At 63.1% G+C, this 15,247-nt stretch overlaps 1 protein-coding gene across 4 annotated transcripts in view; it reads right to left on the reverse strand.

Moving 5' to 3' along the window:
- DLGAP2 (DLG associated protein 2) overlaps nt 1-15,247 on the reverse strand; it is a 175,937-nt gene that overhangs the window by 51,792 nt on the left and 108,898 nt on the right. For all 4 annotated transcript variants that reach the window (XM_045821433.1, XM_045821431.1, XM_045821432.1 and 1 more), the window contains one exon: nt 1,894-1,959. In XM_045821433.1, the coding sequence (XP_045677389.1) occupies nt 1,894-1,959 (66 nt within the window). The remainder of the gene's footprint in view (nt 1-1,893; nt 1,960-15,247) is intronic.

A 15,247-nucleotide genomic window follows, 5' to 3' on the forward strand; every position in this document is an offset into this window, starting at 1 on the left:
ACTCACGCGTCTTAGGTGTCGTCAGCCTCCCTCACTGTCGTAGCTAAAGTGTCACTTCAAGGGGACGGCTTTGAAGGAGAGAGCGAGACTTCACAGGCGGCTGTTCCCGTCTGCGTGTGCGCGTGTCTGTGTGTCTACAAATACACCCGGAAATACCTCGATCCCCTCCCACGAGCCCCTTGCCCGCCTCCGTGGGGACACAGCCAGAGCCGCCTCCAGGAGCCGGGAGGGGGCCTCGCGGAACCTGACCTTGGCCTCGGCCTTGTTCCCAGCCTCCGGATGGCGAGGACTCGACTGTGTAAACGCCGCCCAGGCCAGGGCACGGGCGAGGGGCAAGCCTGCGAGCGCAGAGGCTGGAGGGAGCCCCAGCCGCCACCTCCGTGTCCGAGGCCGGAGCCCCGCCGCCGGGGGGCAGGCCCTGGAGCTGGTTCCTCCGGCAGCCAGCAAGGTCGGCGACTGCGCGCCCGTTAGAGGCCGACAGCCAGAGGGAGGGCAAGGGCGTGCGTTCCAGGATTCAAACCAAAAATCCCAGGACCCGCATGCAGTAGCTTGAAGGCTGGCTTTCATTGGTCTGTGTGGACATAAGCTTTTAACCCGAGGTTGTCGAGATGGAGTCCCCCTTTCTGAACGGTCCCTCGAACAACTGGCATCTCACCTTCCCACCCGTTTCTGTGGCGGGGCGGTCAGTCCGCCTGCCGCGTCCAGGGCAGGACTCCGAGGTGAAGGGGGAGGGGGTGGGGGAGGGGGGTCGGCTCCGCTAAGGGCGCCGTGAACGAACAGTGTCACTCCCCAGCCCTGCGGCCCCCGTTTCCCGAGACTTCCAGAAATCGACCTCCAGGAAATACTCGCGAATTCCTGTCTGACTGGACCATACACCGTCCTTCCTCTAAAATTGTTCCTGTTGTCCTCATTTCAAACGGAAAAGCGAACTTTTTTGGTTTCTCATTTTCTTTAAAAGGAATCACAGCTTCACACAAGTGGACTCCTTCAATTTTCAATATTATTCTTTTAAGTCAATCCCACGGGCAACAGATGGATGGGCGAAAAGACTCAAATGTGAACAGGAGTCAACCTGTGCGATGCAGCCCCGAGTGTCCGATGGCCGAGGCCGTCCATGGCACAGGTGCCAGGTGGGCACACAGAGCCCAGGGCCACCGCACAGTGACTTTTCTCACTTTCCGTCTGAGGTTGAGTTCACTCAACACCTGATTTTCTAACAGATTCTCGCCTTTCCATGCAGACACGACTCCAGGTCAGAGGACAAGGGCCCACTACGGCCCCAGCTTTCCTGTGTCTGTGCGGTGAAAACCCACAATGTCCGAGCGGCTTTCTCCAGCGCCAGACACACACAGCACGGCAGGGCTGGGGCTCCCTGGGAGACGGGGGCTCCCTGGGAGACAGGGCCCCGGGGAGTCGGCCTCCACCCCACAGCGCCCGCTGGGTCTGGGGTTTGCCCAGAGAAGTCAGCTCTTCGACGTCAAGGGGCCGAGCCACTGGCAACAAGGCAAAGAAAGGGCTTTCACGCCCCGGGGTTCACGCGGAGCAAGGCTCAGGCTCGAAGGAGACAGGAGGGAGTGGCGTCACACTGGCAGACCTGTGTCGGTGAGGCGAGGGACCTGCCTTCCTGACCGGCAGGAAGGTCATCGTCCGCCTTGAAAGTGAACCCACGGTGACCGGGGGGAACCATGTTCCCCCCCAGAATGCCGCGATGCCTATGAACTGCCGTGCTTTGGGACGTCACACTCAGTCTCCCTGGGACACTCTGCAGTCAGGCACATACATACATGCTGGGACGTGTGGGCAGAAGGGGTCACGGTTGCAGCCGGGCAGAGGCCGCGCCCCAGAGCCTGCGACGACCACCATGCATGACCGGGGCTGGTCCCGGAGCCCTACCTAGGTCCTCCTCCGCCGGCCCCGGGAAGCTGATGCCCGGCTGGACCAGGTCCCCGCCCTCTTCCTCTGCAAAGAGAGAAACAAAGTCACTGGTTAGTGTGTGTCCGCTGTGGCCCGAGTCACACAGCACCTCTTCGCCATGCCTTGCCCCGGACGCCCAAACCCGAGAGACACCCTGCGCAGAGCTGCGTCTGGTGCAGGAGCCCCAGGCAGACCCCCCGCCTCTCCCGAGGGCACTGCACCGCGGCTGCCATGCAGGGGCCAGTCGGGCCAGGGCGTCCCACCTTCACTCTGCCCCGCACCCGCCTTCTCTGACTTGGTCGGTGTCGGAACAGAGCTCTGTGGATGGCCTGTCGGCCCCGGGGTAGCCTCACCCCCTGTGCTGAGGGGTCTCCTCCCCAGGCCCTCCTCCCCAGCCCCTCCCCCCGGCATTGCCTCCTGTCTGGGTGAGGACGCTCGGTTCCCCTCGATGACCTGCCTGAAGGACAGAGGCAGCAGTGGAGGGTGGCGTCAAGTGGCAGCTTTTACCTGTGAAAATGTGCCCCCCGGTGTCACTGCGGCAGGCAACTGCCCCTCGTGGACACCAAGGGCACGGGCCAAGGAGCCAGTGGGGTCCCTGCGGGGGGGGGGGCAGCGGGGAGGGTGGACAGCAGGCCCTTGCGGGACCTGCACAAGGGACTCGCGGTGGACCCGGGTTCTGAAAGCCCGGGCGCTCCGACCGCTCGCCCGGCCTCCAGACCCTTCCCCTGCTCTCAAAGTTCCCTCCCACAGAAGGCACGCGCCAGCCCGCATGGCAGCGCCCCCCTGATGACAGCATCCGAGGCGGCTCCAATTAAGGGCTCGTTCGGCTCCGCGGGGACAAAGGCTCTGATTAGCCCGCGCCTCGCTTCCGCCCCACCCAGGCCGCAGCTGTGCCTCCGCCGCCCTGGCGAGGGCTGCTGATGGCCCTCCTTTGACGGCTACAGAAACGCGCCTGATTCCGTTTTGGAACGCCGCTCCAGCCTCCGCAGAAGCTGCCCCTAAGTCTGCAGAATTTTCACTGACACTGAAATGTCACCGGAGTCAGTCAGAGAGGGAAACTCAGAGCCGCTGATGAGGTGGCTCCGCTCCAACGGGGGAGGCAGAGGGCTCTCGGGGCAGGTGGCCGCGACGCCGCAGGGGGCGGGCGTGGCGTTCGCTCACGCGGGCTGCGGCCGGTGGGTCGCCCCCCATCGCCTGGTCCAGGCTTCGGGGACCCCGTCTCGCGAACCGTCGACGAATGCGCGTTCCAACGAGTCACAAAACCACCGTCCAAGGGACTCCAGTTCCGGCTGAGAGCCACGCACACACAATGTCAGATCTCTCTGGACTCAGAAAAGACGAAAACGCTGGAGCGAAAAGCAGGCTGTTTCTGATTTAAATATCTGAGAGCTTCACGACGAAACTGTGTCTGTCTGCTGTTAAACTTGAACAGGCTTCACTTCAGAAGTGACATTAATTATATTTTACATAAGATGTTTTGAATCTAAATTCCAAATGAGGGCAGCGTTCACTCTGTCGCCATGCCATCTGCATTTAATAAGGTTTTGCACTGATTTCGCTGAAGATGCACCCATCGTGTTCCAACCGGAAGCGCTATTTTTAAGGCGGAGGGACGGGCTCTTTGCAAAGCTCAGACACACCTGGCTTCATGCTAGGGGGTGCCACTGCCACAGCTGCGCTCCGGCCACACCTCAGCGGCCAGATCTCCCGGCACGGAAACCAGCCCGGTCCTGTCTCTGACCGACGACGGCTCTCACACTGGCCACCCTCGAAGCCCCGCAAGGCTGCTGCTAACACGCCGCACACCATCAGACCTGCCACTCAGGGGCACAGAGGATGACTTCCGGTGTGTTGTGTCCCACGCAATTTCCGCAGTTTATCTGAGATTCGGTTACAAGGACGGTTCCCGCACGCAGGAAGCCCGGCTCCGTGCGGGACCTGCTGTGTCCCCCCCAAGGCTGAGATTCCCCAGTCCCGCCCCCTGCGGAGTGAACAGAAGCCCCTGACTAAAGCCCCCGGTCCCCTCTGTCCTCTGGCTAAAAGCAGGAGCCATGGCCGCCCACCACCCAGGGATGGGGGGCAGGCGGGGCGGGGAGGGGGGCCGGTGCTCTCAGGATCATCGGCTTCGAGTGCACAGCAGCAGGGGCGTCCCCGCCCCCTTTTCCACCTGCTTCCCAGACAGGTGCTCGGGGTATGTTCACCCCAGACGCACACGCATGCTCAGTGCCAACTGTAAACGCTCTTAAACCCTTTATTCCGCACGCGGTCTTCATTTCCTGCTCTTGGTGGGTCTCTGTCGCCTGGCCCGCCCCCTCACCCCCCACAGGACCGCCGCCTCCCGTGTGACCTGTGGTTGGTCGTCCGGGACCCCGGACCCCTGCACACCCACGGCCTGTCCCGTTCTGCCGTGACAACGAGTTCTGATCCGCGTCCCCGGGCCTCGCCGTGACTCACGACGGCCACGGTGGGTGTCGACAGACGTGCTATTTAAACATTTGTCACAGACAACAGGTAAGCCTGGCTCACTGTTGCTCCCCAGCAAGTCCCGCCGCCACCGGCGTCAGCTGCCCCGTGACCCCGGTGCACCCCGAGCTCGCTCGCGGGGACAGGTTCCAGCAGCACCGGGTCACCGTCCCTTTTCCAGGCCCTGGGAGTCCAGTCTCCTTGCTGTGAGGAGTCACGCGGTCCTGGGTCTGAAGCCGGGCTGGGAAATGGCTGTGCTGCCGCTGCGCCAGCCCAGTGGCCCCGATATTGTCTCAGTCCACCCAGACGGCTGGTCTGGGTCACCCTGCCACCCTGGGGCGCAAAGCCCGACGCTCGAGCTGGGACGTCCCAGTTTTCCCATCATACATGGGCCATGAGGTCAGCAGCCGCACAAGTGCCGGGCGAACGGCACGCTGGTGGCACAACGTGGGGTTCTGACAGGCAGGGCCCATGAGTGACAGCCCTCTAACGGGAAGGCCACCTCACCCGGTCAGACACCTCTGAGGTGTCACCTGCAGAGGGAGAGCAGGGACAGGTGCCCTGACTCTGAGGCCATTGCGCCTCCCAGACCCCGCCGTCCCCTCCTGGTCGGGGAGGGTGCTGAGCAGACTGCCTCCCAGAGAGGGGCCTTCCGTCGCCAAGGCAACCACCCTCAGAACCCCTTGGGATGACGCCTCCCTCCACGGCAAGTCCTCTCAGGGCCCCAGAGACCGGGGAGCAGCCCCTGGGGGTGGGGGGCTGAGGTTGCCGCCTCCCCCGAGTGACCCAGGCCCCCCACGCCGCTTCCCTTTGCCCGAGGGTGACAACGCACAGCTGCTCTCGGGAACACGGGCTACACGCTGGGCCAGGACATGCGCGTCACAGCTTGGGTCTGACTCAGGGAAGTCCCCAAGGGGAAGACGGATGTCTCGGGTGTCCCTGTGGTGAGACCACCACTGCGTTCCTGGGGGAGGAGCTCCAGCGAGTGTGAGCACGAGCCCCAGCGGGTCTCAGCAGGACTCAGCCTGACTCAGCCGGAAACACGCCCGCTGCGCCTGAGCGAGGCCCTAGAGAGTCAGAGGGCACACGGGAGGGACCCCACAGGTCCCCGGGGCCCCGCCCGAGGCAGGAAAGGACAGCAGGAGCATCCCAGGAGCAGGTTCAGTCTGTGACACGGCCGGCCCGGGACCTGCTGGAGGGCGGCACTGGGCCTGGGCTGTCTTCCTCGCGCAGGCGCCTGGAGCCGGGGCCGCAGGGGGGCTCGGGGGACCGTCTGGGCGCCTCCTCGCAGGGTCACTGATGCCCAGCAGCGGCGTTCTGCGTTCCAGCCACACGCAGGTGGGCGGGGCTTCCCCGGAGCATCTTTACCCCTGACGTAGTTAGTGAGCATTGCCCTGGGCCTCGGTTTCACACAGTGGGGGGCCTTGCTGTTGGGTGTTTGTGCCCCCTTTGTGGCCCAGCAGGGTGGGGACAGCCCCACGGGAAGGCGGCTCTGGGCCCCAGGATTTCCTTGCTCTGCAGGAGCACCGGCCAGCTCTCCCTTCCGCTCGGTCCAACTCTGGCAGAGGGACCCCGGAAAACAGTTTTCTTCTTATTGAAGAAAAGGCACTGCTGAGATTTTCTAGAGAGAAAAATAAAGGAACCTGAAAATTGGATTTTCCCATGTGGTTAGCAAGAGAAAAAGACCTACAGACCAAACTCTAGAAACATCACCCAATAGTTGGTGACAGCGAATCCTGTTAACGAACATCTCCTTGACTTCCGGTTCCTGCCCAGTGACCCCCCGGGGCATCGGGCACTGGGGACGGTCAGTGCTGCTGTGAAGGGCCAGGGTGGGTGGTGACAGGGCAGAGTGGGGGTGATTAATCCTGCCCCTCATCCCTCCTCCCCAACATCCAGCAACAAATGAAAGGGCTCCTCCAGACCACGCTGCTGGGGACCACGCTGTCCTCTGATGGACCCAGGGCCACCGCAATCGGCGCTGCTGCGTAAGCTAGGGACACGGATGGAGACAGCGACCGCTCTGTGTCACCTCTCCACAGAGGCACGGGAATGACAGCCGAAACCTGCCTCCTCCTTCAAAGATCCCACCCACCGTGAAGCACCACTGACACAGACCGGGTGAGGATGAGGAAGGAGGGCTGGCAGGCAGCCTTGCCCGACTGCTGCCGCAAGATCAGAGACCACACCGAGGGCTAAGTCACAGCTGGGGGGCTGGAAAGGCTGCCAAGAAGGAAAAGAAGAAATCACAGGCCCCCGAGGGAGCAGGGCTGACTGGCTCCACCCACCGACACAAGTTCCGACCAAACTCACGGCATGAATGAGGTGATCGGGACTTTGTTCAGATGCAGGCGTGATCTCATCGGCATAACGGGGTGCCAGTGCTGCAGGAAAGACTTCCCCCGACTGCCTGCCTCGGACACAGGCTTGGTCCCCAAGGCACTGCCCAGAGCACACCTCACAACTGTGCCTGGTGACCTGTTACTGTTCAATCCTGCGGTCTGTGCCCAGAGTTACTTCTGAAAGAACAGCACAGAGTAGGTCAGGACGTAATGGGACAGGAGGGGACGGGACAGGGCAGCCAGGACAGGTCACGAGAGGAAAGATCAGAACCTGTCTCCAGGGTTGAGTACTGTTGTGATGGTGACGCTCTCCCTGTTTAAGCACACAGGTGTGGCTGCACCTGTGTGTGTTGTGTGTGCTTGTGTTCGCGTTCCAGGTAAAAAGCATTTCTTACAATGGGCTGCAGCCAAAATGGCTTAAAACTGCCGGTCCTGGTGGTTAACTGGGCTCAAATTGAAACAGAACAAAACAGAAACAGAGCCTAGCAGCCATCTTTGCCCAGGTACCTCTCGCACAAACTACACCTTGGGGAGCAGCCTGCCCTGAACTGCCCATCTGCACTGTGTCGCTCTGCTGAGCAGCCCTTATATAGGAGCTCTGAGAATCATACTTCAACCAATAGGACTGAGGCTTTCCCCATCCAATCGTAGCTGCACAGCTTTGCCCAATCAGAGTGGCTCCATTCTGGCCAATTAGAACAGGGCCTTTTGGACAACCCAACTGCAAGGACTTGGAGTCCTCATTTACATGAGAATAGACCAATCAGCAACCATGGGCGGAGACTTCTGTCCATATAAACCAGCTCGCGGGTGGGGTGGGCTGGGGGGTCACGTTCTGTTTGCAGTGAGGTCTGAATTTCCTTGGCTGGAGCTGCCCAGCTGGACGGGGGTCTCACAGGGGAGGTGTGTCAGCACTGAGCTGTTTGCACTGCATGCAGTTTTTCTCTGTACTGCACCCCACACTGGGGGCTCGTGTTGGTGTGAAACTGGCAATAACAACCATGCACTGATTTGTGAGATAAGATGAAAAAGTCCTAGCAAATGTTTGAATGACTTTAAGCAATTTAAAAAATCAAAACTATTAATGCTTTTTGATTATTTTACAGCTAGACAGAAATGAGACATAGTTCAATTGTAAGCCACTTGGATGGGGGTGATTGGCATGGTGTGCTTAAGTGGTCGTAAACATAAAATAACTTAGAATTAACACGGAATCTTTCAGCCCATGCTGGTTCCTGGTTCGAAGGAAAAAGGATGGGGGGGGGCAGACACCCTGAACTTAGGCACTGTTCCAGGTAAGGTGTCACAATGGTGCGTGTTCTTGCCCCTGGGGCAGTTGCTATCCGAGTCACCCCACCGATACCAGAACGTGAAAGTGATTATTAGGTCCCCCTGGCGGACGCACACTGGTCGCAGCGCCCCCTGCTCCCGCGGAGGAACCACGGAGCCTGAAATGCCCGGAGAGGCGCTGCGTGCCAGGCACGTACGGGCGGTGACGGGCGCTCCTATTTCCTGTGTCGAGGCCATCAGTCAACTTTACAAACAGCACGTGCTTGGCGCTGTGGCTAATTAATTGGAGGAAGAAATGAGTCCCAGCTCGTTGGAAGTTTCCCTGGCGGTGATAAACAAGCCTACTTGAGCGGAACATCTTCCTAGGATTCCTCCGCTGCAGTATTAATTGTGGGTAATGAAGATCGTGACTTCAGACGGGAACAAGACACAGGTGACAAGCGACAACCCCGCGGCACCTAGAACGTCAGACGCTGGGAAGAACTCGGCGCCCTCGTGCGCCCTCGTGCGACCGCTGTCTGCACCGCGGGTGGCTGCTCTCGCCCAGCACAGGTGCTGGGATGGCTGGGACCCTGAACACACCGCACCGCACAGGGTCGAGAGCTCTAGAAAACGGGGCAGGCCCGCCCCACTTGACCCGGAGTTGCCCCCAGCGCCCTCCCCATGGGTGTTCTGTGCACCTCTGGGTGCTGGACACATCTCATGTCCCCTCGGCCCACACCACCGCCGCCTCCCAGCCTCAGCAAAGACTCCGCCTTCCCAGGGCAGCAGCTGTGAGCTCAGGTGCATGCGGCCCGAGAGTCAGAGGTCCCTAACGGGCTGATAGAAAGTCACACACCCACTCACTCCGTCTAGCAGAGATTTCTGGGGCTTTGTTAGCCACTATCCACAGGCCCGCTAACACTCTCATCTCAATACACGGAGGGAGTGGCAGGAAACTGGCATTTATGAAGGTCGAAAACACTGAGATACTGGTCTGCTCATCAGACTCAATGTAACAAAAGGGAAGCTGTGTTAGAGCAACTCCACAAAAATCCCAGTAACACAGGAAGTACCGTATTTATCCCGACTGCAGGGAAACAGCACATCAACCTACGCCAAACGACCAAGTTACTGAAAACACAGAAACGCTGTGTGTCTCCAAACGCAGCAGGAGCAGACTCGGGACTTGGGAGGACGAGAGAGCCGGTCCCCCGCCCCCACCACCCCGGCAGGGGTCAGTTACCACTGCCCTGCACCACCGGTGAGAAGGCTACTGCCACCCCTACTGCCGCCCCTACTGCCACCCCTGCCGCCACCAGTGCCTCCTCACTGTCGCCACGATGGACTTGGGAGCGGGAAGGACCGCTCAGGATGCACCGGGGTTGGGGGAGTGAGGGGTGTGGGCCTCGCTGCCCGGCTCTCCCCCCAGGAAGCTACGCTGTGTGCCACGGGGAAGGGAAATACCGCAGGCGACCGAGAACGGAGAGCGAGCAGCTGCCAGGAGGATGCCGTTTCCGGCAAAGATCAGATGCGGCGTCTTCAAGAGGAAGCCGGATGGAACCATGTTTGCAAGGAGCCTTCTGTCCTCCCAGAGCTGGAGTTTGGCTCTGGTTTCACCAGCCCGTCCCCGTGGCGTTCCAAGTGGATCTGAGCCGCTCGTTACGGGAGCACGCCTATGTTTCTGGTGGCAGGCTACAGACAGACAGGCTGGCGCGCTTCCCCTCACACTTCTGCTTCTCGGTGGTCTTCCTGCCCCCCCGCACTGTCCCCCCCCGCCACGAGGAGTCCCAGCTCCTCTTTGGAACAAGAACAGCGGAGACGACACCCAACCCTGGCGTCTCCCCAAGACTATTTCTGTGTTTGCCCACCAAGGGCCGTTTTTATGCAGTGAGACTACAACTCCGGCGACGCTGGGAAAGTGTAACTACGCAAAAGAATGAGGAGCGAAGGCAAACACACAGAAATGCCCCTCTAACATATTTAATCTGCTCAAACCTGCAGAAAAACGTCACGCCTGAGGCTGGGAGAGCAAAGACCCCATTGACGTGATGTCTGACCGGTGGCCTTGCGGGGGAGGACTGCGCCCGGGGCTCTCAGAGGTGGGAGGCCGGGTGCCGCCCCGTGCCGGGCACCTGCTGCGTGTCAGCTGGCTCCTCGGGTCCGACCGCAGACGCCGGACCCATCGGCTCTCCGCAGAGATCCCCTTGAAAGCGGTTCTCTAATGCGCAGACTGCTCAGCTCCATTACGGAGGCACGATCTGGCAATTAATAAACGCAGAAGCCTTCCAGACAGCCATCGACAACCTTCCACTATTTTTCTTTAATGAATGCAGCTTGTGTTTCTTTGATGGCACTTTTTTTTTTTTTAAATTAAGAAGCACAGCCTGCTGTGAACAGGTGATGCTTCCGGTAGTAACTTTTACAAACCAGCTTTCCTTTGCAAGCTGGCCACTTCAGAGCCACACTGTAACCACCCTAAGAGCCCCTTAGTCCCCAGCAACCGGACAGAGGCAGAGCCCCGTGGGAACAGCCGTGTGGCTGCCTGTGAACACCGAGCTGGCAGCTCGAGGAGGCCGCATTGCCATCCACGCTGAGAAGACCCATCCTCCGGGCCGGGTGGTGCCCTGCCCTGCAACGGCGTTTCACCGGCAGACCGGGACACTTCCCACCTGCAGAGGCCGGCGGATCGACAGCTCTGTCAGGAACGCGGTGCTTCCCGAGGCCGACGGCTCGCTGCCGCACGAAACGCAGGTGGGCGGCAGAGGGGACTGTGTCCCGCGAAAACAGCACGTCAGCCAACAGCAGGCTCCGCCGGAGAGACCTCGGGTGAGCCCAGGGTGACCGTCCGCCCAGCAAGTCCCCCCAGTGCACCAGCTGGGGACGGGGCGAGCGGGACACGGAGTCCCGACTGGACGTCTCAGCCCCTGCACTGACCGACCTCGGGCCACGCAGGGTGGGAGGGGAAGGAGACAGACCCGCACCCGCCCGCCAGGGCCTGTGCGGAACAGAGCGGACCAGCAGGGGGAGTCCCCGAAGGACAGCACGGTGTGGTTTGCACACCGACTCGGCCCGCGGTTAGCTTAGGGTCAGGGTCAAAGTCAGGACGTGCTTCCCTGAAGTGACATTTAATACAGAAGGACCGGTCTCTGTGTCCCAGGGGGATCGGGTGGCTCACAGGAGGCCCTGGGGGACCAGGCGTGGGGCCAAAGGAGGCACTGTGCCCAGCAGTGGCCCCGGGCAGAGGGTGGAGGTGCAGCGAGCGTCTCTGTCTCGGAGGATCTGAGAGGGAGAGCCCCAGCCTCTGTCCCCCAACCCAAGGGAGACTGGCACCAGGGCATCGGGGCATTCCTCCCACACGCTTGCTCATCCCTCGTGCTGAGCCCCGCCCCCAGCATTCAGCCCCGCCCCCAGCGTTCAGCCCCGCCCCCTGAGCCTGGTCTCGCGGAGGAGGACCCCTTGGCGCCCTGTGAAGACATCGCTGGGCCTTCACCTGCGGCACCTCTGTCACCTGCGTGTCTGGGCCTGGCACAGGCTGCTGCAACCAGCCCTCTGCTCCCCGGGCCCAGCAGCAGCCAGGTCACTGAAATCGGTCCCAGCAGGACCCAAAACGGCCATCTGCTCAGACAGGCCGGGCGCCAGGCAGAGCCTGGGGTGTGAGGACAGGGGCCGGGGCAGGGCCTGGTGGCCAGGCGCAGACAGACGTGCCCCGGCCGCACCTCCGTGGACTCCGGACCAGAGGCTGGGGCGCACGCGCGCGCACACACACACACACACACACACACTCTCTCTCTCTCCCCCCCCCCAACTCCGGGCCAGGACGTGCTAGAATTGTCTCTTTTTATGAAGTTTCTGTGGCTTCATCGGTCCTCGCTTTCACCTTTGACCCCGCCCGTCCACAGCGCCACCTGGCGCTGAGGTTTGGACCTGCGTCGGCGCCGGGCGAGAGACCCCTCCCGCGGGTCTCGCAGGCGGGCGCTGCGTCTGGCTCTGTCTGTGCGCGTCCAAACTCCAAGACGTGCAGAACTCCAAAGACGAGAATATCTCACCCTCTGAGTATCCAGTTTCCATGGAGACCGAAATCAAAGGGAACTGTCTATTGAGAGAGTTTTTTCCCCTATGATTGTGCCTGACGCTTCCCAGTTTGGGGGTGCGTGAGGTGCCGCTGCGAGTGGTCTTTGTCCCAGGCACCTGGTGCTCAGAGGAGCGCTGTGGCCGCCTGCTCCTGGTCGCGGCCGGGCTGCGACCCTCACGGCCGCGCTGGCCACACGGCCCTGGCTCTGGGGGCACTCACTCCCTCTTGGCCTGGAGATGGTGTCACCCCAGGCCGACGCGGGCCCCCGGCACAGGCTCCGTGATCCCCCCTCCTTTCGAGAGACCCCAGGAGGCGTTTCGCACGACGTCACCAGACTCCACATTCGGTTTGGAGGGACCGTCCCAGAGCAGCCCGCTGCGTTTCTGCGTCTCTCCTTCCGGGCACACAGCAACTTGCACGACAGCCACACGCGCGGGCACCTATGCAGTTCGGCCGCTCGCCACACGGGACGGGGGACTCGGATCACCCTGACGACGGCCCGGTCAGGAGGCTCGCTGCCGAGGTGGCCTTCCCTTTAACTCGCCGGGGGCGATTTCAGTGGCCCCACGACCGCCGGGAGGACAGTGTCCCGACCGGCCTCTGAGGGAAGGGGAGACGGACCCCAGGGTGCGGGACGCCTGCAGCCTGAGCGTGATGCCACCTCTCACGGGGTCCTTGGGTGTCTGGCCTGGTTTGTCCTGCAGCCTGTCTGGTCACCTCTCAGCGGCCCTGTCGCCAGAGACCGGCGGTTTGCTGGGAGGTTCCCGTGACGTCCTCGGGGTGGCTCCGAGGAGGCCCCCGTCTCCCGGAGGGGAACCCCCCGAGGGGAATGCGGCCTGCCTGCTGAGGGATCCGGCCGGTCCTCTGGCGGCAGAGACCACCCGACGCTCTGCTCAGAGCGGCCGGCCCCCCACCCCCGCCCCCGGGACAGACTCCCGAACAGGTGCTGCTCCCAGGGATGCCTAGAAGCTGCTGGCCCCGGGGGGGTGGCAGGGGGCCCCGGCCATGCTGTGTCCTTCCCTCTGCAGCGACGCTCACAGAGGGGCCTGGCCGGTGCTCTCAGGGTGGAGTTCCTCCCTCGGCGCCTGAGGGCTCGGCGTCCCCACGGACCCGGAGAACACGAGCCACCCCAGACCACTGTGCCAGTGGGGACCCGCACAGCAGATGCACAGGTGCTGGCAGACTTTGGTAAAATCAGTCGGCTCCTGCCGACACCCCACCCGGGTCACCGTCACCCCGAGATGCGTAGTAGCCCCAGCTCGGAAGTGGGGGTGCTCATCCACTCTCACTCCCGGCTCCAGCCCGGTTCGCGGCACCTCTGGGGGCCTCACCGGTCCGTGTTCGTGGACACAAACACTCCCCACCAGTGGGTCCGTTGCCATAGTGATTTCGACGGAGCTGCCAACACGTCCTCGGGCTGGAGGAGTTTCCTGGGCCGGTGCACGAGATGGGTGCGACTCGTCCACCCAGCAACCCAGCAACCCAGCCGCCGCGCAGCCCGGACGACCCCGCAGCCCCGCCACGAGCTGCGGGGAAGACTCGCTTCCACCACGTGGCCTCGGGCTGGGCCCCGGCGTTGGAGGTGCCCCCCGCCCCCCGCCCACAGGGCCCATGTGCTCTGCGATGCTCTGCTGCTCCCCAAGGGGACAGCCGGCTGGCTGGGCGGGAGGAGATGCAGACGCACAGCGAAGACTTGGGGTGCTCGGGTCTTCGACGGTCCGCTCTCAGGGTGAGCCCCTTCCCGAGCTCTCGGAGACGCAAGCCTGCGTCTCACTCAGCTCTCTGCACGCCGGCGGCCGCCATCCGCAGCGTCGCTGTGGAGCCAGGCCCCCCCCCCACAGGCCCCCCAGGTGCGCTGCGAGGGGCCGTGGGCTAAGACCTGCCTGAGGCAGGGAGCAGCAGCGGCTCTGGGGTCATCGCCAGGGTCAGGCGAGGCTGGGACAGGGCCCGCCCGCGCCCCCGGGAACCTGCCGTGAGTTCCCACCCCCGAGCCCCCCGCCCCCGGTCACGGAGAGGAGCCCGGGGCAGGGCTGAGCCTGGACGGGTGGACGGACGCCGAGGATGGGCCCGCAGGGGCCCGCGAGCAGACCGCGGCCTCTGCTGAGACGCCGTGTGGGAAGGAGGGACTCGGGAACGGCTGGCCGGCCGAGCTCAAGGTCCCGTTGGTGGCCCAGCCGGAGAGCAGTGAGCCCTCCCCCCGGACGCTCTAGCCCCCAGGGGGACGCCGCTGCGGACCGGTCACCTCTGCTGCGCACGGACAGGCAGCCGGCGTCAGACGAGCACTTCACGGCCCTGAGTGTCCAAGTGGGCGGGCCAGGGTCCCTGGGGTGGGCGGCAGGTGGGGTGGGAGCCGCAGGGAGCCGGGGTCTGCTCATACTCTGCGGGTCTCTCCTGACTTTCTGCGTGGCCACCCAGGGCACACACTCGCCCTCTGACGGGAACCTGGTGGCGCGGGGACGCCGTGCCCCTGGGGGCGGGCCACCTCGGGGATGGGAGCCGGGTGTCCAGCAGACTGGCCCTGGGCAGGGGGCAGGGCTCGGAGGGAGCAGGGACAGCGCAGGGCGAGGACCGTCACCCCGCACGACCTCCTCTGCCCACCGGGGCGGCGCCTGTGCCCGGCGGGGGCTGCGGGATCCCGGGGCCTGGGGTCCCCCCCCTCGTGTGCAGCGGGACACCCCCTCTGCAGGCGGAGTCCTGGGCGGCGTCCCTGTGTCACCAGAGCCAGGAGCGCGGCCCAAGCCGATTCTTCCTGCCCCTCAACCACCAGCCGACTCCACACGCAGAGAAATCACTGTCCCATAAAGGAACCTGGTTCGTGCGGAAGCCACGTTTCTCTCCTGTTTGCATGAGACTGAAGGTTACGTGCGTTACAGCTGCTGGGGGGGACAGAACGCCCACAAATGCCGCCTGCCCCGAGGAACGTGCCCGGGGACGCGGGCAAATGGGTTTCTCTTGAGCGCGAGACGGGCGTGCGCGGAGCAGCCCATCTCACCGGCGCACGGATTCTGCCTGCCAGGCCGGCGTCCGTCCGCGCGCTGGGGGCTCGCCGCCTCCCCCGGGCCTGAGGCGGCAGGTCTCGCCGCGGCCGCCTCGCTGGTTTCAACATCCAAGTTCCAATGGTCAATGCAGCCGGGACGGCAGCGCGCTCTCGCAGGGCAGGGCCCGCCCGTGGCAGTGGGCGGCG

The sequence above is a fragment of the Phyllostomus hastatus genome, unplaced genomic scaffold (genome assembly GCF_019186645.2).
Source record: "Phyllostomus hastatus isolate PE091 unplaced genomic scaffold, TTU_PhHast_1.1 phas_scaffold_46, whole genome shotgun sequence".
NCBI classification, from domain to species: Eukaryota; Metazoa; Chordata; class Mammalia; order Chiroptera; family Phyllostomidae; genus Phyllostomus; species Phyllostomus hastatus.